General features: G+C 44.1%; 1 protein-coding gene across 1 annotated transcript; it reads left to right on the top strand.

Moving 5' to 3' along the window:
- The first annotated feature begins 9,335 nt into the window (after positions 1-9,335).
- Positions 9,336-22,766, top strand: LOC138753048 (slit homolog 2 protein-like). The gene is made up of 4 exons (XM_069915641.1): positions 9,336-9,459; positions 9,882-10,109; positions 11,358-11,465; positions 19,207-22,766. Exons 1-4 carry the CDS (start codon positions 9,336-9,338, stop codon positions 22,437-22,439), a joined length of 3,693 nt encoding a protein of 1,230 aa, XP_069771742.1. The 3' UTR covers positions 22,440-22,766.
- Positions 22,767-23,137: the final 371 nt, after the last annotated feature.

The raw sequence follows: 23,137 nt of genomic DNA, 5'->3' as shown, positions 1-23,137 counted from the left end.
CAACAGCTCTTGGGCATCACCTTTGCACAGGGTACCCAAGAAGACAGGTGGATGGAGATCCTGCGGCGATTACTGTAGGCTTAACGATGTTACTACACCTGACAGGTACCCAATTCCTCATAAACAGGATTTTGCTAACCATCTATACCATTGCCACATTTTTTCCAAGGTTTATCTGGTCAAATGATATCATCAGATAAAGATGATATCCCTCAAACAGCAATTATTACCCCTTTTGGGCTTTTTGAATTCCTCAGAATGCTGTTTGGATTGAAAAACTCTGCTCAAACCTTCCAGCGGCTGATGGACACTTGAGGCAGGGATTTGGAGTTTGCATACATTTACTTGGATGACATCCTTGTGCAAAATCACCACCTGCACTTACGCCGCCTTTTCCAATGGCTAGAGGAAGTTGGTCTTACCATCAACCCTGGCAAATGTCAATTTGGCAGATCCACCATCGACTTCCTAGGACACAAGATCACAGCCGATGGTATATTTCCCTTATCCAGCAAGGTAGATGCAGTCTGTGCTTTTTCTAAGCCTACTACGGTTAAGGGATTGCAGAAATTTCTGGGTCTGATAAACTTCTATCACTGGTTTATTCCTGCAGCTACTGATATTCTTCACCAAACACAGGGACGTTACCTAAGGCGGAGGTTGCATTTACGACTGCCAAAGAGGCATTGGCCAAAGCAGCAATGCTTGACCATCCCATCCCTGAGGCTACCTTGGTACTGAGCACTGACGCCTTGAGTACGACTGTGAGTGCGGTTCTCGAACAGTACATCAATGGCCATTATCAACCCCTTGCTTTCTTAAGCAGGCATTTAAGGCCAGTGGAAATTAAATATAGTACATTTGATCGGGAACTGTTGGCATTGTATCTAGCCACATGGCACTTCCGATATATTTTGGAAGGTCACCAGTTCACTGTTTACAGATCATAAGCCACTCATTTTTGCTTTCAGCAAAATAACGGATCCATGGTCGGCAAGACAGCAGCGCCACTTATCGTACGTTTCAGAATTCATGATGGACGAGCGCCATGCTTCAGGGAAAGACAGTCTTGTCACAGGTATGCTGTCCAGACCAACTGTATATGGTATTCAGGTTGGAATTGATATTCCTGAATTGGCCAGTGCACAGGCCATAGACCCCGATGTTCAGGCATTCAGTACAGCCATTACTAACCTGGACATACAACGAGTGGCACCACAAAAGGGCGGCCCAAACCTTTGTGACGTGTCTTTGAGCTACCCTAGACCATTGATTCCGGCATCATGGAGGCGACACCTTTTCGACCAGATACTTGTCCCATGGCTTGTCCCATCCATCCATCAGAACATCAGTCAAGCTCATGTCAAATAAATACGTATGGCATGGACTAAGAAGAAATATCACTCAATGGGCACGTACATGCGCCTCCTGCCAGACGGCTAAATTTCAGTGGCCCACCAAGGCACCTCTTTAGCCTTTTCTAGCGGTACACAGGAGATTTGAACACGTGCATGTGGACCTGGTCAGGCCATTGCCAGTATCTCAAAACATGAGATACATTTTAACAGTGGTGGACTGTTCCACATGCTGGCCAGAGGCCATCCTGTTGCCATACAGCGACACTGAAATCTGCTAGGATGTTCATCGTCAATTGGATCGCTAGATTTGGTGTCCCGACGGACATAACCTCAGACCGCGGAGCACAATTAACCTCTGCATTATGGTCTGCCTTTGCGTGTTTTTGTGGCTCACACCTGCACCAGACTACGGCATACGATCCACAGTCCAACAGCCTTATGCAACGTTTCCACTGGCAACTAAAATCCACACTTAAGGCCCAATTCATCGGTCCCAATTGGGTCGATGAGTTGCCATGGATTCTACTGGGAGTTCATACAGCCCCAAAGGAAGATTTGTCTGCATCATCAGCAGAGATGGTTTATGGCACGGTACTTACAGATCCAGGGGACATTCATTTTGAAACCAACTCTGACCTGGATGTCCTTCAGCAACTTCAACATGGTATCACTAGGAGGAGTCACGTGATGGAGTAGTGGCCGGACGGTGAACTCCAGCCCTCTCCAGAAAAGTCGGAAAAAACAAAGGAAAACACAAAGGCACAAAAATAAAAATTAAAGTAAATTGAGTATAAAGGTGGAAAGAAGATGGCGGCGAAAAAAGAAAAATCAAAACCAACGGTAAGAAGAAAGGAAGAGAAGACAACGGAAGAAGAAGGAGAAGGCCTTACCTGTTCGAAGAGGCCCGCGGTGGAGAGAGAAACCCGCTCCCTCAGGTCGGTAGAAAGTGGACTACAAAAATGGCTCGCTGAGCCGAGTAAAAGTGCGCAACCGCGCATGCAAAAAAACACACCGACGGGAGGGGTGACCAGCTGGGGAGTCGATCTCCACAGCCGGCAATGACAGCTGCAGAACACCTGCAGCAAGAGGAGAATATAGAAGACAACAAAAACAAGAAAGAAGAGAAGAAAAGGACAACAAAGAAACAGCAGATGGCCAACCCAGAGGAAGAGGAAGAGTACAGTGAAATAGAAGAAGAAGGGAAAGGCAAGACAAAGGATATACTTTCTCTTATTAAAGAATACATGGAGTCATTTAAAGAATGGCAAGCGCAAGAATTTAATGATTTAAGAAGAAGAATAAACAACACAGAAGAGAAAATGAATAAAATAGATATGACCTTATCAGAAATGGGAAAAAAAATGGACAAGGTGGAAGAACGAGAAGCAGCAGTAGAAATGGAGGTAGAAGACTTAAAAAAGAAATTAGAGGAATCTAATAAAAAAGTTAAAGAGACACAAGAACTGTTAGCTCAGAAAATAGATATAATGGAAAATTATAACAGAAGAAATAACATAAAAGAGTGGGCCTTAAGGAAGATGAAGAAGGCAAGAATATGAGAGAGTTTATAAAAGATTGGATCCCTAGGATCCTAGGATGTCCAGAACTACAGCAAGAAATGGAAATAGAAAGGGCACATAGAGCATTGGCCTTTAAACCACAACCACAACAAAAGCCAAGATCTATTTTAGTAAAATTCCTAAGATATACTACAAGAGAAAAGGTACTGGAGAAAACAATGGAAAAAGTAAGAGAGGGCAACAAGCCACTGGAGTACAAAGGGCAAAAAATCTTCATTTATCCAGATATAAGTTTTGAACTCCTGAAGAAGAGAAAGAAGTTCAATACAGCAAAGGCAATTTTATGGAAGAAAGGGTATAAATTTATACTAAAGCATCCAGCGGTATTGAAAATATTTATTCCAGGACAGCAAAACAGACTATTCTCAGATCCAGAGGAAGCACGAAAATTTGCAGAACAATTACAAAATAGACTGAGAGATGAAGACGTGTAACGAGAGTACAAAAGACTGTGAACTAAAAAGACACATAAGTTTTGAACTGCTGAAGAAGAGGAAGGAGTTCAATACATCGAAAACGATCTTATGGAAAAAAACTATTCTCGGATCCAGAGGAAGCAAGGGAATTTGCAGAACAACTACAAAACAAACAGAGAGATGAAGACGTAATAAGAGTAAAAATAACCACGATTTATATGTATGTGGGTAAAGAGGTATATGTGTGTATATGTATAATGTGCATACATGAATGTATCCGTATTTAGAGGAAAATATAGATAGTATAGACAAGAATTAATAAGGGAAGGAAATGGAATAGAGGGAATAAGGAGGGAATTAAAAGAGTGACCTTTGTTACATATGAAAAGTGAAATCTTTTCTGGGGGGCTGGGTGGGGAGGAGTTACGGTCACTGCAAAATCAGCTGACGCTTGCGAGTGAATTCGCAAATCCTAATGGAGAGGGGAGATGTGGTTGTCCGACAAGGGATAAAGGACAACTCAGGAGGGTAAGGGGGGATTGGGGCTAAAGAAGTTTTAAATAGGAGAATAAGGAAAATGTTTGATGTTTTAGGAATGTTGTCTTATAAAGGGTTCAAAACAAGAAAACAGAAATGGATAAGAAGGAAAGGTAATGATCGAGAAACGGAAAGGGAAGATAAACAAAGTATAAAATGGCTACATTGAACTATATGACTTTAAATATTAATGGAATACATAACCAAATTAAAAGGAAGAAACTGCTAAATTTACTGAAAAAAGAAAAAATTGATATAGCATTTGTGCAAGAAACACATTTAACTGAATTGGAGCACAAGAAATTAAAGAGAGATTGGGTAGGACACGTAACAGCAGCATCGTATAATTCAAAAGCAAGAGGAGTAGCTATATTAATTAGTAAAAATGTGCCATTTAAAATAGAAGAGGAAATAATAGATCCAGCAGGGAGATATGTAATGATAAAATGTCAGATATATTCGGAGTTTTGGAATCTACTCAATGTATATTCACCTAACGAAGAAGATCAAAAGTTTATGCAAGATATCTTTTTGAGGATAGCAGATACGCAAGGGAACATATTAATAGGAGGGGATTTCAACCTGAATTTGGATTCAAATATGGACAAAACTGGGAAAAAAATTAACAGAAAGAACAAAGTAACCAAATTTATAATTAAATCGATGGAAGAAATGCAACTTTTGGATATATGGAGAAAACAACACCCAAAGGAAAAGGAGTATTCATATTACTCGGCTAGACATAAAACATACTCAAGAATAGACCTATTTTTGTTATCAGCTCGTATGCAAGATATAGTAAAAAAAACAGAATATAAAGCTAGAATACTATCAGACCATTCACCCTTAATATTGACAGTAAAGTTAGAGGACATCCCTCCAAGAATGTATAGATGGAGATTAAACCCCATGTTACTTAAAAGGCAGGATTTTAGAGAATTTATTGAAAAACAAATTAAAATGTATTTTGAAATAAATACGAAATCAGTGAAAGATAAGTTTATACTATGGGATGCAATGAAAGCATTCATTAGAGGGCAAATAATAAGTTATGTAACCAAGATGAAGAAGGACTATAATCAGGAAACAGAGCAGTTGGAAAGGGAAATAGTAAATATAGAAAAACAATGAGCAATGAAGGAAGATACAACTAAAAGAAGAGAATTGGCGGATAAAAAAATAAAATATGAAACACTACAAACATATAAGGTGGAGAAGAATATAATGAAGACAAAACAGAAATATTATGAACTAGGTGAAAAAACGCACAAAATCCTAGCATGGCAGTGTAAGACAGAACAAGCTAAGAAAATTGTATTGGCATCAAGGAAAAAAGACAAACAAATTACATATAATCCAAAAGAAATTAAGGAAAACTTTAGAGAATTCTATGAACATTTATACCAAAGTGAAAATGAAGGGAAAGAAGGGAAAATAGATGAATTTCTAACTAAAATTGAACTACCAAAACTACAAATAGAGGAACAAAATAAATTAACAGAGCCATTTGGAATAGTAGAAATACAAGAGATAATAAAAAAATTACCAAATAATAAGACACCAGGAGAGGATGGATTCCCATAGAATTTTATAAAACATTTAAAGACTTATTAATTCCACCTCTCCTGGAAGTAATCAACCAGATTGATAAAACAAAAAGCTTACCAGATTCATGTAAAACAGCAATAATTACAGTAATACTAAAGCAAGGGAAAGATCCACTCACACCAGCGTCATATAGACCAATATCTTTACTTAACACAGATTATAAGATAATAGCTAAACTATTAGCAAACAGATTAGCAGAGTATGTACCGAAAATGGTAAATCTAGACCAAACTGGATTTATCAAAAAAAGACGCACAACAGACAATATTTGTAAATTTATTAACTTAATTCATGCAGTAGAAGGGAATAAAGCTCCAACAGTAGCAGTTGCTTTAGACGCAGAGAAGGCCTTTGACAGAGTAGAATGGAATTATTTGTTCAAAGTATTGCAAAAATTCAGTTTACCGGAGAAGTATATTAATTGGATTAAAGCATTATATAAGGGACCATTAGCGAAAGTGACAGTAAATGGACATGTATCAAAGCAATTTAACTTAAGCAGGTCAACTCGGCAGGGATGCCCACTATCACCTTTATTGTTTTCGTTAGCTATAGAACCACTAGCAGAATTGATAAGAACAGAAAATAATATAAAAGGGATAAAAATAAAAGACAAGGAATATAAAATCAGTTTATTTGCGGATGATGTTATAGTATACTTAACAGAACCAGAACTATCAATAAAAGAATTATATAAGAAATTGAAGGAATATGGAGAAGTGTCGGGTTACAAGATCAACGTAAACAAAAGTGAAGCAATGCCTATGAATAATGCGGATTTCTCAAAATTTAAGAAGGAATCACCATTTAGATGGCAAATGCAAGCAATAAGATACCTAGGTGTACAAATAAACAAAAATCTCAGCCAACTATATAAACTCAATTATTATCCACTAATGAAAAAATTACAGGACGATTTAGAGCATTGGAAAGATTTACCACTAACACTAACAGGAAGGATAAACTGTATTAAAATGAACATTTTTCCAAGGATATTATACCTATTTCAGGCATTGCCAATACACTTGACAGAGAAATTCTTCAAGGAGTTAAAGAAAATAATAAGGAAATTTTTATGGAAAGGGGGGAAACCAAGGATAGCACTAGATAAATTAACAGAATGGTATAAACAAGGAGGCTTACAACTGCCAAACTTCAAAAATTATTACAGAGCCGCACAATTAAGATACCTATCAGATTTTTATCAAACAAGGGAAAAGCCAGATTGGACTAGGTTAGAATTAGATAAAATAGGGGAAAAAATACCTGAACACATATTATATAAATGGGATGAAAAATTGGTGCAACATAGAAGTTCTCCAGTATTACATCATCTACTCAATATTTGGAAGAAGATTCGTGTAGAAAGAAATAAAACAAATTATTAATTGCCAAAACTAATATTGACGCAAAACAAGTTACTCCCTTTTACAATAGATAACCTTTCCTTTATAGAATGGGAGAAAAAAGGGATTAAAAGAATAGAAAATTGTTTTTCAGGAAATAGATTCTTATCCTTTGAACAAATGAAAGATAAATACAATATAACTCAAGATACAGCGCTGGCATATTACCAGTTGAGATCCTACTTGAAGGATAAATTAGGAAGCAGTTTGAGTTTGCCAGAGGGAAGTAACTTTGAATATGTGATTACAGATACAATGATAATCAAAAGATTTATAACAAATATGTATATTAAACTGCAAGAAAAGGAGAATGAGGAAACAAATGGTAAAACTAAACAAAAATGGGAACAAGATTTAAATATAAAGATAAAAAAGGAAACATGGGAGAAGTTATGCTCTGGAATGATGAGAAATACAATAAATATAACTGGATACACAGGCTATACATTACACCTCAAAAGTTAAATAAATGGGACCCAACAGTATCTGATAGATGTTTTCGATGTAAAAAAAGAAATGGGAACAACAATTCATGCAATCTGGACATGTGAGAAAGTAGAAAAATTTTGGGATGATCTCAATCAGATATTAAATAAAATAACAGAAAACAATATACCAAAAAATCCAGAGATCTTCCTCCTAAGTAACATAAAAAACAAAGAATTTGGAATTGATTTGGAGGATGCACAAAAAAGATTTGTTAAGATAGCTCGAGCCGTAGCAAAAAAATGTATTATGCCAACCTGGAAATTGGAAGATAATTTGAAAATACAACAATGGTATATAGAAATGAATAAATGTATTCCATTAGAAAAAATAACATATAGTTTAAGAAATAATATTGAAATATTCGAACAAATATGGGAGCCTTACATTAAACACAATAGCGAAAACCTACCGGGGACAATCACTACCTAAGTTAACAGAAGGAAAAGGAAATGAAAAGAATGGACTCAGTGGAATTTCTGGTGTATTTTTATTGAATTACAACATTGTCTGACTGGTTTAATGTATCCTAGATTTTATACCTTAAATGGACGGGAGGGGGGAGGTAGGGAGGGTGGGATGGGAGGAGGGAGGGGGGGAGAAAATGGCACTGTATATGTGTGAAAAGGAAAAAGTGTGTATCATGGTTAATGCGATTTATGGTGTGAAAAATAAAAAAAAAATAAATAAAAATTTCACGTTCCATTGGACAAGAAATCCCTGCCCAATTATCACCAGGCTGAGTGTGGACTTTAGGAACGGAAAACCAGAGGTGTACGATCCAGTGATCGTTGGTGGAGAGTGTGAGCAAAATTAAATTACTGGAGGACTTTTCCTGGCCCCAACATACTAATGTCATCGTGAAGAAAGCACGTCAGCGCCTCTACTTCCTCAGAAGTTTGCGGAGGTTTAGTATAACATTGGAAATCTTGGCAAACTTTCATGGATGTGTGGTGGAAAGTGTGCTGACCGGCTGTATCACTGTCTGGTAGGAGGATACCAATACCTCTGAGTGGAAAGCCCTGCCCAGTACATTACAGGCAAAATCTCCCCATTGAGGAAATCTACATGGAATGTTGCCATCGGAGAGCAGCGACAATTATCAAGGATCCACACCCCATCCAGGACATGCTCTTTTCTTGTTGCTGCCATCTAGTATAGATGCCACAAAACTCGTACGTACCACCAAGTTCAGGAACAGATGTTACCCCGCCACCATCAGACTCCTAAACAACACTCAATTAGGGGCTCATTTAAGGACTCTTACCTTGCACATTATTACTGAATATTTATTTTTTTTCTGTATTGCACAGTTTTTTTACATTTTCTCTTTTATATTCATATCTTTTTATCTTGAGCACAGTTTACAGCTACTGATCAGTATAAATTCTGCTTGGCCTGCAGGAAAAATAATCTCAGGGTTGTATGCGATAGTGTGTGTATATATTCTGAAAATAAATTTGAACTTTGAATATTAAAAAAAAAACATGGTATCACTAGCAGGAAACCTGTTCCTACCAGCTGGCATGGAACCCCTAAACAACATGTGCCCCCACAGCTCCTCGATGCTGATTTTGTTTTTGTATGGAGACAGGTCCCTGGAGCGCCATTACAAAGACCATATGTGGGCCCTTTCTGCGTGATTAAGAGGGACAGAGTTGTGTTTACTTTGGACCGGAGGATATTCGCAGCTGTTTTGTGTAGACAGACTCAAACCTGCCCATATAGATCCCACCTCACCCATTCAATGCCCCCAGCCCAGACAGCGTGGGCACCCTCCTAAGGCACACACAACTGATGTTTTAATTTCTGGCGACAATTCTGGGGTGGGGGTGATGTAGCGGGCTGAGCGGGTGCACCACGCGGCAATGTGAACTGTCACTGGCACGGTTCTGCGGGCATGCGGAACCATAATGCGAACGTCTGCCTACTCACCAGGACCACATGCAAGAGATACCGAGTGCCGAGGAATGGCACGTTGAGCCATTGAGTCTCCTCCAGAAGGCACAGAAAACTTACAAGGCTAGATTTAAACCTGCCAGTCCCGTGGATCGGCTGCAATCTCAAAGTGACGTCCCACTTTGTCCCGTGGAGCCCGGGACATGCAGAAGCCTGTAAACTCTGAATAAATCAGTCTTGAGTTGACTACTCTGCCGTGTGTTTGTATTTCTTTAGTAGCTCTACCGTAGTAGCCACTACACCTTTCATATTTTAATTGTTTCTATAAGATCCCCTCTCATTCTTCTTAATTCCAGTGAGTCAAGTCCCAGATGACTCAATCACTCCTCATAGGCTAACCACCTCGTCTATGGAATCAACCTAGTGAAATGCCTCCAAAGCCAATACATCCTTGTACTGTAAATATTGTACTTGTGACTTGCCACCCACGAGGCAGACTCTCTTGGGGTGAGAAGAGCTGCTTATGGCAGTGCTTCTTGCAGTAACGGGCTTCTCATGTTTTGCAAAGTGATTAAAAAATTGTATTTTCAGCTATATTCATGTTTGTCTTCAAGCAACCTCAGCTCCACTGTAACATTACAGCCAGAGAAAGAGAAGCAAAAGAGAGCACCCCACCCCCCAGAGAGTCACTGAAAGTCTATGGCTTCACCTCTAGTGCTCACACAACCACTGCAGCCTTCAGTTCAAACCACTGGCAATCCGAGTTCCAGATGCATGATCAGGAAGCCTCTAGCGCCCTCAGCGCCCTCTTGCATCTTGGTTGAGATGGTGAGCTTTGGAAATGCACATAGAACATTCCAGCCCAGAAAGAGACCACTTTGGCCCTTCTTGATTTTGCCATACTATTTTTCTCCCTCATCCCATTGACCTGCAACCAGTCCATAGCCCTCCATACTTCTCCCATCCATGTACCTGTCCAAATGCTTCTTAAATATTAAAATTCTTCAGCTGGTAGCTCGTTCCACACTCCCACCACTCTCTGTGTGAAGAAGTTCCCCCTCATGTTCTCCCTAAATTTTCCCCTTTCACTCTTAACCATGTCCTCTGGTTTGTATCTCATCGACCCTTAGTGGGAAAAGCCGACCTACATTTACTCTGTCTATCCCCCTCATAATTGTAAATACCTCTATCAAATCTCCCCTCATTCTTCTACGCTCCAGGGAATAAAGTTCTAATCTGTTTAACCTTTCCCTATAACTCAGTTCCTGAAATCTGGGCAACGTCCTAGTAAATCTTCTCTGCACTCTTTCTATCTTTTTGATACCTTTCCTGTAGTTTGGTGATGAAAACTGCAAACACTCCAAATTTGGCCTCAACAATATCTTATACAACTTTACCATAACATCCCAACTCCTATACTCAATACTTTGATTTATGAAGGCCAATGTGCCAAAATCTCTCTTTACTACCCAATTTCAGGGAATTATGTATTTGTATTCCCAGATCCCTCTGTTCTACTGCACTCCTCAGTGCCCAACCATTCATCGTGTACATACTTTCTCGGTTTGTCCTTCCAAAATACAACACCTCACACTTGTCTTCATTAAATTCCATCTTCGATTTTTCTAGCTGGACCAGATCCCTCTGCAAGCTTTGCAAACCTTTGCTGTCTACAATGCCTCCAATCTTAGTGTCAACTGTAAACTTGCTGATCCATTTATCCACATTATCATCCAGACCATTGATACAGATGACAAACAACTATGGTCCCAGCACTAATCCCTGAGGCAACACCACTCGTCACAGGCCTCCAGTCTGAGAAGCATCATCCATCACCAGTCTCTGACTTCTTCCTCATAGCCAATGTCGAATCCAGTTGACTACTTCACCATGAATACTGGGTGTCTGAACCTTCCTGACTAACCTCCCGTGTTGGGTCTTCTTTATGTTATTCCCACAGAGAGTTGCCTGCTACATGACTGATTAAATTCCCCCACCCCACCCCCAATACTTCCTGTTGGACAAAGAAGATATGAGGAGTGGTTTCCTCCTGCTAATCAACTAAAGGGACACGAAGTTCAAGAATCCATGCACTACGCTGGCTGAGTTGTAGAGTATGTTTGGATGTTACTTTTGGGTCACTGAAATTGGGAACACCACCAGAAAACAGCCCTGGTAAGCATCAGTTTATTCTTTATTTTGGTTTACGTTGACCTAGAGTTTGCTTCGTTGGTTGATGGTTGCCTTCAGGAAGTGAGAACCAGAGGTGATCATTGGAGGGTCACAGGTGAAAAGGGGAGCAAATTTAAGTTCTTGGGAGTCACTATCTTGGAGGATCTTTCCTGGACCCAAGACACTAATCACATTGTGAAGAAAGCACATCAGTGCCTCTACATTCTCAGGAGTTTGCAGATGACATCAGAAACTTCGGCAAATTTCTACAAATGTGTGATGGAAAGTGTGCTGACTGGCTGGATCACGGTCTGCTATGGAGACACCAATACCCCTGAGCGTAAAGCCCTGCAAAAGGTAGTGGACTTAGCCCAGGAAATCACAGGAAAAACCCTCCCCATCATCGAGAACATCTACGGGGAACGCTGCCATCACCAAGGATCCACACCACCTCCCTTGCTCTCCCGGCAGCCCAATGTCAGTCCCCACACCAATCCCACCACCCCGCTCCCAATGGACAAACGATAAAATGCATACACTGAATTTCCGACTCATGTTCTTTCGAGATACTGATGGTCAGTCAGAATGGAACTCAGGCATACATCGGGGACCATGTATTGGAGTTTTACTGTATCTGTCACACCTCAGGATGATCTGAGGCAGTTTACAGTCCAGTTGACGGGAACACAACAAGAAACTGCAGGGGCTTATGGGGTCAGGCAGCAGCCACAGAGAAAGGGAGAATGGGGAGTACAGGAGCAATACCTACTATTCCATCTAGGCACTTTCCAACTAGACGGCATTAATGTCAACTTTTCCAGTTTCTGCTAGCCCACTCCCCTTTCTCCCTCCCTTCTCCATCCCTCTGTCTCCTTTCCTTCAGCTCCCTTCCCTCTCCATTCACAGAGCCATCCCCCTGCCCTCGTTTGCTGCTGTGTCCTCCCTCCCTTATCCATTCGGGTGCTTGCCTATATTTTGCTCATATCTTGATGAAGGGGCCAGGCCCAAATCATTGGTTATGTATCTTTATCTTTTCTACATAAAGTCCACTGTCTGACCTGCTGAGTTTCTCCAGCATTGTGTTTTTACAAACAGTATGATCATTTGTTTAGTGAGGGGTAGATATTGACTGGGACATCAGGTTTACGAAGGAACTAGACAGTATTGCAGGCACACCGCAATCACAGAGCCCAGAAACTGTTCGCTTCAGCTCATTCCCAACCCACCAGGTAAACTCATCCCAATTTAATCTCCCCACGTTCTCGTCAACTCGTCCCCAGATACTCACATTGACAGACATGCAACACAGCTGGTGTTTAACCCACAGACTCATATGTCCTTGTGACACGGGAGGGATCTGGAGCTCCCGGGCAGAAGGCTGGAAACGCACAACCCAACCGTTCATAGGGAGACTATGCAAACTCCACACAGACAGCGCCTGAGGTCTCTGGAGCCATGAAGTATCAGCTCTAGCAACTGCACCACCCTGCTGCAGAATTAAAATTAGATCCTTCAAAGGACAGTTGTCTTATCTTGTCACTGACCGCAGTAGAAAGGGGTATGGAATACTTTGTACTTCTGTTTGCCAAGCAGAGATAACGCAGACCAGTGTCAAGACGACCATGCTTTCCATAAGCATAAGTGAATCCAGGACACTTATAAGACCACAAGATGTTATGACAGTCAAGAGCTGTCAAGCATTCCTCATATGAGAACCCTGTCTTTCCCGGAATCATCCTTGTGAACCTCCTCTGAACCCTATCCAACATCAGCACATCATTTCCTAAATGAGGTACCCAAACCGCTCACAATTCTCTGTGAATAAGTCTCCCCAGGGCCTTTTTAAGCCTCAATATCACATCCCTGATCTTATATTCTATTCCTCATGAAATGAACGCAGCACTACATTTACCTTCTTCACCACCAATTCAACCTGCAAGATCACCTTCAATCTGTCCTGCACAAGGACTCCCAGATCCCTTTGCATCTGGGTATTTTCAATGGTTTCCCCTTTTATAAAATAATTTGCCCATTTTTTTCTACCAAGTGCATGATCGTACACTTTCCGACTTTCTAATTCACAGTGACACAGTCAGCCAACATCTTGGTTGTATGTTAGGAGAATGGGTAGAGGAGTGGCAAATCAAGTCAAATTTATTGTCATCTGATTGTACAGTACACGAAACAGGGTTCTCCTGTTGGTTGCTGCATAGAAATGGATTGAAGGTCAACCCATAGGACCATAAGAGTGGGAGAGAGGATCACTTGGGTCTATCTCCCTCCCCACCCCCCCCCCAACCACCTGTGGCTCATTGACGATTTGATTTGCCGAAACCGTTGTCTGAAGAGGACGTGCAAAATCATTGAGGACCCCCTTCCACCCTGCACACGGCATCTTTCAGCTGCTCCCATCGGGGAAGAGGTGCAGGAGGATCAGAGCCAGCACCACCAGGCTGAGGAACAGCTTCTTCCCACGGGGAGTGAGGATGCTGAACAACCAAAGGAACTGCTCACATTGACCTTCTGAGACCCTCATTTGCACAAAACATTTATTAATTTATTTGCGTGGCTAAAATATTTGTCCTGCATATGTATTATCTGTCTGTACATGTGTTATGTCTGGTTGTGCATCTGCGTGTTCTGCACCGAGGACCACAGAATGCTGCTTCGTTGGGTTGCACTTGTACAACCAGATGATAATAAACTTGACTTGATTCACTGCTGTCCTGCCCACTCTCCTAATCTGTCTAAGTTCCTCCCATTTCCTCAATACTACCCGCTCCTCCATCTAACCGTGTCATCTGTAAAGTTGTGCATAAAACCATTAATTCCATATTCCAAATCATCAATATACAACATAAAAAGTGGCCCCAACTCTGACCCCTGTGGAGCACCATTTGTCAGTGGCAGCCAAGCAGAATATAATCCTTACATTCCGACTCTCTGCTTCCTGCCAATCAGACAATGCTCTACCCATGCTAGTATGTTTCCCGTTATATCATGTGATATGCTCTAACAATAACTCCCAAGTCAGTGAGTGGGAAACATTAGACTTTAATACACTTTAGATTATAGCTGCCCAATTCCATGTGCTTGAAGGAGGGAGGTTGACCTTTATGGCCAGTTCACAAGGGGAGGAGTTACTAGGGAGCGAGTCATCAGTGGGTAGGCCAGCTACCCATACACAGTCATACATACATATCACCACAATCACCCCCTCTTTTAAAGCAAAACCTCGCTCGGTTAAAATTCTAGAGGCTCAGATGGTTGAATGGTCTCCTCTTCCTCTGTGACCTGCAGAGTTCTGCCAGTGGTGTACTGTTTGCTTCCATTGCTGAGGCTGGGGAAGGAGGGCAGTCTCTATAGGAGGTAGGGCTTGGTTGTATGTGGGAGCATTCGTGGTGGTCGGAGCAGCTGGAAGGTGGTCCAGGGCATGTGGCATGGAACCTGCTCCGTGTTCCTGAGGGGGGAAGAGCACATGGAATCAGGTAGGACCTGGGTTGAATGGGGTAAGGAGTGGGAGGGGTCTATGGCATGTGCCAGGTCCCAGCCAGGGACTGTGTACATTGGGGTACACCATGTAGGTATACTGAGGGTTGGCATGCAGGAGCTGCACCTCTTCAATCAATGGATTGGTTTTATTGACCTCTCGCATGTTTCCACAGCAGGACAGGTCCTGGACATGAGAGCCAGAGAGGCGGTGTGGTTCTGGTCACCGACCTCCTGGGGAAGGAAAACAGGCATTCATGTGGGGTCATGTTGGTAGTGGTGGATAGGAGGGTTTGGATGGCATGGAGTGCTTCTGGCAAGACTTCCTGCCAATGGGACACTGTCAGGCCTTTCAACTTAAGGGCCAGGAGGACTTCCAAACATTGTAGTTTTCTCTTTCTACCTGGCTGCTCCCCCTGGAATTGTAGCTTGTTGTCCTATGTGGACAATGTTGTCCTATGTGCTATGCCTCTAGCCAACAGGTACTGCCGCAGTTCGTCCCCCATGAACGAGGACCCCCGATCACTGTGGATATAGTTTGGGTACCCGAAAAGGGTGAATATGCTGCTGAGTGCCTTGATGACAGTGGCTGAGATCATGTCAGGACAGGGGATGGCAAAAGGGAATCTGGAGAACTCGTCAATGACGTTGAGAAAATACACATTCCTGATGGATGAGAGCAGGGGTCCCTTGAAATTGAAACTGAGTCAATCAAAGGTGTGACTTATCGGGCCAGAAGAACTACGGTTTACATTCTGCACAGACTCAACAGTGTCTGGACTGAGACCTGATGTCTTCAATGCAGTACCAGAGGTTCCAAGCTTTAATGAAGTGGAACAGTCTCATAAATCCAATACGTGGAGGGACTGGAAGTGGCTGAGATGCGTACTGGTGTACATCCCCGCAGGATAGGGGTAGTTATAGGTGGAGAGCTCAATTCTCCACCTCAGGATTTTGTCATTCTTGATTTTACCCCACAATTTGGTGTTGAACATAAAGGGCACAGCTCATTGATCCATTAGAAGAGTAAATCTTTTCCCTGCCAGGTAATGATGCCAATGGCATACTGCCTTAATGATCACCTATGCCTCCTTCTTGACTGAGGAGTGCCGTGTCTCTGGCTCCAAAGGGTATGGGAAAAAAATGTCTCTTGCCTGCTGCCTGGTTGAGAGTGGCGGCCAGCGCGAAGTCGGAGGCATCACTTTCCACCTGGAATGGGATGGATTCGTCCATGGGTTTGGCAATCTCTCCTTTGATTTGGGTGAATGCCACCCAGGCTTCTGCCAATAAGGGGAAGGTTGTAGATCTTACCAGGACATAGGGTTTATCGGCATATTTGGACACCCATTGGGCACAGAAGGAAAAGAACCCCAGGCACCTTTTTAGCTCCTTGAGGTTGTGTGGAATCAGGAGCTCCGTGAGGGGACACATGTGGTCGGGATCAGGGGCAATGACATCATGTGCCACGACGCATCCAAGGAGGGCCAGGCAGGTTGTGCTAAACATGCACTTGTCCTTATTGTAGGTCAAATTGAGGGACTTAGCAGTGTTGAGGAATTTTGCAAGGTTTGTGTCGTGGTCCTGCTGGTCAAAGCCACAGATGGTGACATTGTCTAGGTAGGGGAACGTGGCTTTCAGCGTGTGCCTGTCTACTATCCGATCCATATCTCTTTGGAACACGGAGACGCCTTTAGTGACACAGAAGGGTACCCATAGAAGTGGAAGGGCCTGCCATCTGCTTTAAATGCAGTATACTGGTGGACTCCTGGGCGAAGGGAGTTAGTGGTACACCAACTTCAGGTCACTGGTGGAGAACACTCTATACTGGGTGATCTTATTGACCATGTCAGCGATCCGAGGGAGGGGGTAAGCATCCAGCTGCATGAAGCGGTTGATTGGCTGGCTAGTAGTCGATCACCATACGGTATTTGCTCCTGTCCCTGACCACCATGACCTGGGCTCTCCATGGGCTGGAACTATGGGCTATGACCCCCTCCGCCAGGAGTTCCTGCACCTCAGACTTTATAAATGCCCTGTCCTCAGAGCACCTGCTCTTTGTCGCAATGGGATTGCAGTCCGGGATCAGGTTCTCAAATAATGATGGAGGGGGTATGCTGAGGGTGGAGAGGCCGCAGGCTGGGGTTGGCTGCCAGGTGGGGGGTGGGGTTTGTAAGTTGGGGGTTTTATACCATTATGGGTGGTTGTGATCCTCCGAACGCCATCGTCACTCCTGAACTGGCTTTGGAAGTCAAGACCCAGGAGGATTGGCGCGCAGAGCTGTGGCATTATGTTAATGAAAATGATCATAATGTTCGCCCCCCCCCCTCCACCGTTAACAACACAATACAATACCCATGGATCTCAGCAGATTGGTCTTTTGTGGCTATGGAGTTTGTGCTGCTCATTGGGTCTAACAGAGAGAGAGAGTGTTTGTGAGCAGTGTCAGGGTGGATGAAGCTCCCACTGTCAAACTTCTTTTCCCGCTTACCTCAATCTCCCTTATCGAGTAGGTGATCGGGTGAGGGCTGCCTTAATTCAGTATGTCGGATGCCAGTAATGGATCGTCATCGGGAGGGGAGGGGAGGGGGGCCCGATTGGTAAGATGGCAGCCCCCATAATGACCATGCGGCCATACCAGGAGAGAAGGCGGTGGAAGTGACGTCAGGTAAGATGGCAACTCGCGGTTGAGCCATTCAGGAGTGGAAGTGACATCAGAATTGATGGCCTGCTCCCGGGGGTGAATGTGGCACTGCTCTTCCAAACTCACTGATAATGTCCTCTCTTCCCATATCCCGAGCAGGTGACCTCCTTGGCCAGACAGAGTCGGTGGGGGTGCTTCAGCTGGCCACAGAAGTAGCACTTTGTGTGCTCAATCAGGGGGTCGGGGCCTCCTTGCATGGAGGGAGTGTGTGATGCCGAATCCCAAAATGGCAGCACATGAGGGATCCATTTTTACCACTAGCGATCAACTCAGCGTTGTGTTGGGTTGAATCTAGGGTCTTAGAAAGCTGGAGGGCTCTTTTGAGAGGCAGCCTGTCCTCCTCAAGCAGTCGCTGATAGCTGTAGTCAGACCTCACCCCACACGCACAGGCATCCCAAATCAACTTTTCCACACATTGGTTTGCAGGGACAAAGTTCAAGATATTGCCTCTGCAGTTTCCCCAGGTCATACAGGGCTCAAAAGTATTCGTCTCTGGTCTCACCAGGCTGCTGTTTCCTCGAGGCCAGGAGCTATCATGAGTAAACTTCGTTTACCTGGGGTCAGTAGAGGTTGTGGAGTTCAGCCATTGCAGCTGGGTAGGTCATGTGGCTTCTGATCACCTGGTACGCTCAGCGGCCGGCTCTCGCTCACAGGACCTTGAGCATCTTCTCATTCAAGTCCACTGCGACCTTTAGCAAGTTTGTGAAGCACTTGATCCACTGCTCGTACTGTTCAGCAGCTCCAGGTGTCTGTGGATCGATGTCTAGCCTATCTAGTTTGTCCATCCCATGTGGAAATTAGTGTATTAAATTGATACGCTCTATTAATAACTTCAAAGTAAGTGAGTGAGAAACAATATGCTTTAATACTCTTTAGATTGTAGCTGGCCGGATTCCATGTGTTCGAATGAAATACAGGGGGAGGGAGGAGATCTTTATGGTTGGATCACGAGGGGAGGAGTCCCTAGGGAGTGGGCGGGCCAGCTACCCATACACAGTCATACATACATATTGCCACCCCATGGGCGATACCTCATGCTATACAATCAGTAATATAACGATTATACTGTCAGCAGAAGTGCCGAGGGGGTCAGAGGGGTGGGAGGGATCTGGGTTTGTATCTGAGAATACTCGTGTACATGTGTGTTGGTATTTCTGTGCAAAAAAAAAGGCACAATTTACAACCGTATAATAACTAAGTTGTTTTGAAGGTCTCCACACACCCCTGACGTAAACTGTTCTCCCTTCTGCCATCTGGTATGAGGTACCTTAGCCCTTGGGCCCTGACCTCCAGATTGGGCAACAGTTTTTCCCCAAGCCATCAGGCTCCTGAACTCCCAGAACATGTATGGATAGTACTATGGACAGTTACTATCTTAATATTTTAACATCTACTATATATTTATGTAAATCTGCTCCGTGATCCTGGTGAAACAAAATCTCATCTTTACCGTGCAAGCATGGGATGAATGATAAATGAAGGTGACTTGGCTTGAAACGAACAACAAAGAACCAATGGGCAACTGTTCTGACTGTACTTTTTTTTATCTTCTAGGGATGTGGCCCACACGGATACAGTATCTGCTGGCATTCAGCTGCCTCTACACATCTGGGAGATGCCAAGCCTCCCATCAGTGCGCTCCATACACAGATTTAGCAGGGAAGATCGGAGTGAACTGCAGTCATCGATCCCTTGAGTCTGTCCCCACCACCCTGCCAACAGACACAGAGGTCCTCCTGCTGGGTTTTAACTCCATCGATTCTGTCTCCCTCAGCTCATTCAAATATCTCTCAAAGCTGCACGATCTTGACCTCTCCCACAACCGGATTAAACACTTGGAGGCAGATTCTCCCCTACTGGTGGAGAAGATGGATCTCTCGTCGAACACCTTAACCACACTTCCCGACTTCAGCAAGTTGACGAATCTCAGGAAGTTAATCATGGATCACAACCAGATAGATGTTCTCCCAAAGGGGGTTTTTGATCCCTTGGGTAAACTGGAGGATTTCAGTATCAGAGGGAATGCTGTCAGTGATATTCCTTCCCACATCTTTGACCCACTTGAGAAACTCCGTTATCTCACCCTCTCTGCAAACAAGATCCAGGAATTCCCCAGCGGTTCTCTGGACAGGATGGAAAGCCTGGAGACTCTTGATATCTCAAGCAATAAATTGAGGACCATTCCCCAAGACCTGTTTGAAAACAACCTTCTTCAATACACGTTCCTTTACAACAACCCCTGGGACTGTGAGTGCAGCTCTGGAAAATATTTAAAAGAATGGGTCGATGATAATGATGGGAACATTTACAAAGTTTTGGGGGCCCCTGACTCAGAGAGTGTGGTGTGTGAGACGCCGGTCATGTGGCGAGGAATTCCGATGATTAACATCACTCTCAAACAAATGTGTCCCATTACTACAACTGAAACAATGGTTTGGGTGAGCACCGTCAGAGAAATTACCACCACACTCAGCTCTCCTGTAATGCAAACCTCTACACCCATGGAGGTCTGCACTCCATACACAGATTTAGCAGGGAAGGTCGGAGTGAACTGCAGTCATCGATCCCTTGAATCTGTCCCCACCACCTTGCCAACAGACACAGAGGTCCTCCTGCTGGGTTTTAACTCCATCGATTCTGTCTCCCTCAGCTCATTCAAATATCTCTCAAAGCTGCACGATCTTGACCTCTCCCACAACCAGATTAAACACTTGGAGGCAGATTCTCCCCTCCTGGTGGAGAAGGTGGACCTCTCGTCGAACGCCTTAACCACACTTCCCGACTTTAGCAAGTTGACGAATCTCAGGAAGTTAATCATGGATCACAACCAGATAGATGTTCTCCCAAAGGGGGTTTTCGATCCCTTGGGTAAACTGGAGGGTTTCAGCATCAGAGGGAATGCTGTCAGTGATATTCCTTCCCACATCTTTGACCCACTTGAGAAACTCCGTTATCTCACCCTCTCTGCAAACAAGATCCAGGAATTCCCCAGCGGTTCTCTGGACAGGATGGAAAGCCTGGAGACTCTTGATATCTCAAGCAATAAATTGAGGACCATTCCCCAAGACCTGTTTGAAAATAACCGTCTTCATTATGTGCTACTTTACAACAACCCCTGGGACTGTGAGTGCAGCTCTGGAAAGTATTTAAAAGAATGGGTCGATGATAATGATGGGAACATTTACAAAGTCTTAGGGGCCCCTGACTCAGAGAGTGTGGTGTGTGAGATGCCGGCCATATGGCGAGGAACTCCGATGATTAACATCACTCTCAAACAAATGTGCCCCATTACTACAACTGAAACAATGGTTTGGGTGAGCACCGTCAGAGAAATTTCCACCACTCTTAGCTCTCCTGTAATGCAAACCTCTACACCCATGGAGGTCTGCACTCTGTACACAGACTTAGCAGGGAAGGTCGGAGTGAACTGCAGTCATCGATTCCTTGTGTCTGTCCCCAACTCCCTGCCGACAGACACAGAGGTCCTCCTGCTGGGTTTTAACTCCATTGAATCTGTCTCCCTAAGTTCATTCAAAAATCTCTCAAAGCTGCATGATCTCGACCTCTCCCACAACCGGATTAAACACTTGGAGGCGGATTCTCCCCTCCTGGTGGAGAAGGTGGACCTCTCGTCGAACGCCTTAACCTCACTTCCCGATTTCAGCAAGTTGACGAATCTCAGGAAGTTAATCATGGATCACAACCAGATAGATGTTCTCCAAGAGGGGGTGTTCAATCCCTTGCGTAAACTGGAGAGTTTCAGCATCAGAGGGAATGCTGTCAGTGATATTCCTGACCACATCTTCGACCCACTCGAGGAGCTCCGTCATCTCACCCTCTCTGCAAACAAAATCCAGGAGTTCCCAAGTGGTTTGCTGGACAACTTGGTAAAACTGGTGGCACTTGACATTTCAAGCAACAGCCTGTGCACAGTTCCCCCAGACTTCTTTCGAAACAACAGCCTGTTTTTGGTGTCTCTGTACAATAACCCTTGGTGCTGTGATTGTGACATCCAATACCTGTTTGAATGGATCAGAGACCATGGGGACACAGTGTTAAGTTCTGACGGTTCCTTTGATGACTCAGCTGCATACTGCAGAGCACCCCCTGAACTAAGGGGTGTGCCTCTGATCCAAGTTTCCATCCAGAATAGATGCATAGGCACCTCGCCACCATCGACTAGTGTCCCTGCCACCTCGCCACCATCGACTAGTGTCCCTGCCACCTCGCCACCATCGACTAGTGTCCCTGCCACCTCGCCACCATCGACTAGTGTCCCTGCCACCTCGCCACCATCGACTAGTGTCCCTGCCACCTCGCCACCATCGACTAGTGTCCCTGCCACCTCGCCACCATCAACTAGTGTCCCTACCACCATGCCTCTCTCCCTCTCACCAACTTCCCGTGTCACTTACCCTGACTTTTCTGCCTTGGCGAGGAGGTCCAGTCTCTTTGGGCTTCTGAGACGGCTGGGGTGCAGTTGCTGCCTGCTGTTCCTCCTGTACTTCTTCTCCCTCCTCTTCGGCCTGCTGCAGGTGTCTGCCCTCGTAATCTGCTTCCTCAGGTTCCGGCAGAGGCTCTACCTGCCCCTGAAGCACCTCTCGCAGCGGCACCCCCATGTCAGTCTGGTCCGCTACAGCCTGGTGCTGCCCAACTATCAGCAGATCTATCCGCTGCTGAAATCCGACACGAGCGAGGCAAGCATAGGGGAGACCCAGCTGGAAGGAGATCGAATCTCCGATGTGCCGATTGAGCAGGAGGCAGATACACTCTCGAGTTTCCTCTAAAACATCCGCAAGACGAGGAGGCTCTGATGTTGGAACAGCTTGCAGATGTTTCAGCTAATTTGCATGTATGCTGGTGAGGGCCTACCATATATATTCGTATAATAGTCGATCCCTTGTAAAAGTCGGCCCTCTTTTTTGGCTCCGGTCACCCCTCCATCCAAGCTCCCAACGCCCCAAATGCCCACCCATCCAAGCTTCTGATGCCCCAGGCACCCGCCCATCCAAGCTCCCAATGCCCCAAACACCCAACCGTCCCTGCAGATGCAGCGACAGTTAAATGTTTTCAAAGAGCGTGACTGAAAATAAAGTAAAATGCTTTAAGGTTTATATATTCATGCAAGTGAAGTTTGTTCAGTGGAAATACAGTGTAATATTTTTAAATTGTTATTTTTAATGCAGGTGTATTAGTTAGGCATTGTAAGAGTGAGTCTCAAGCAACCAGAAACGACACTTAACCAGCATCTACAAATACCTATAGATGCCGGATACCAAGGGATTTGCTGTATATCGTGTTGCACGATCAACCATGAGGTGGCCGCCATGATCGCTGGAGATTGATTCGGCATTGTGGATGGCTGTCTCTAGAGTTCAGTGGTTTGAGGTAGGCTCAGTTGTCTCTGTTCAAGTAGGTTCTGCCTCGTAGTCGGAGCGGACGCCTGTTAAGCAGTCATCTCTGCTATACTGCACTCACAGCCTGG

The sequence above is a fragment of the Narcine bancroftii genome, chromosome 2, assembly GCF_036971445.1.
Source record: "Narcine bancroftii isolate sNarBan1 chromosome 2, sNarBan1.hap1, whole genome shotgun sequence".
Classification (NCBI taxonomy): domain Eukaryota; kingdom Metazoa; phylum Chordata; class Chondrichthyes; order Torpediniformes; family Narcinidae; genus Narcine; species Narcine bancroftii.
The sequence above is the reverse complement of the archived record's forward strand: the minus strand, read 5'-3'. Positions and strand labels throughout refer to the sequence as shown.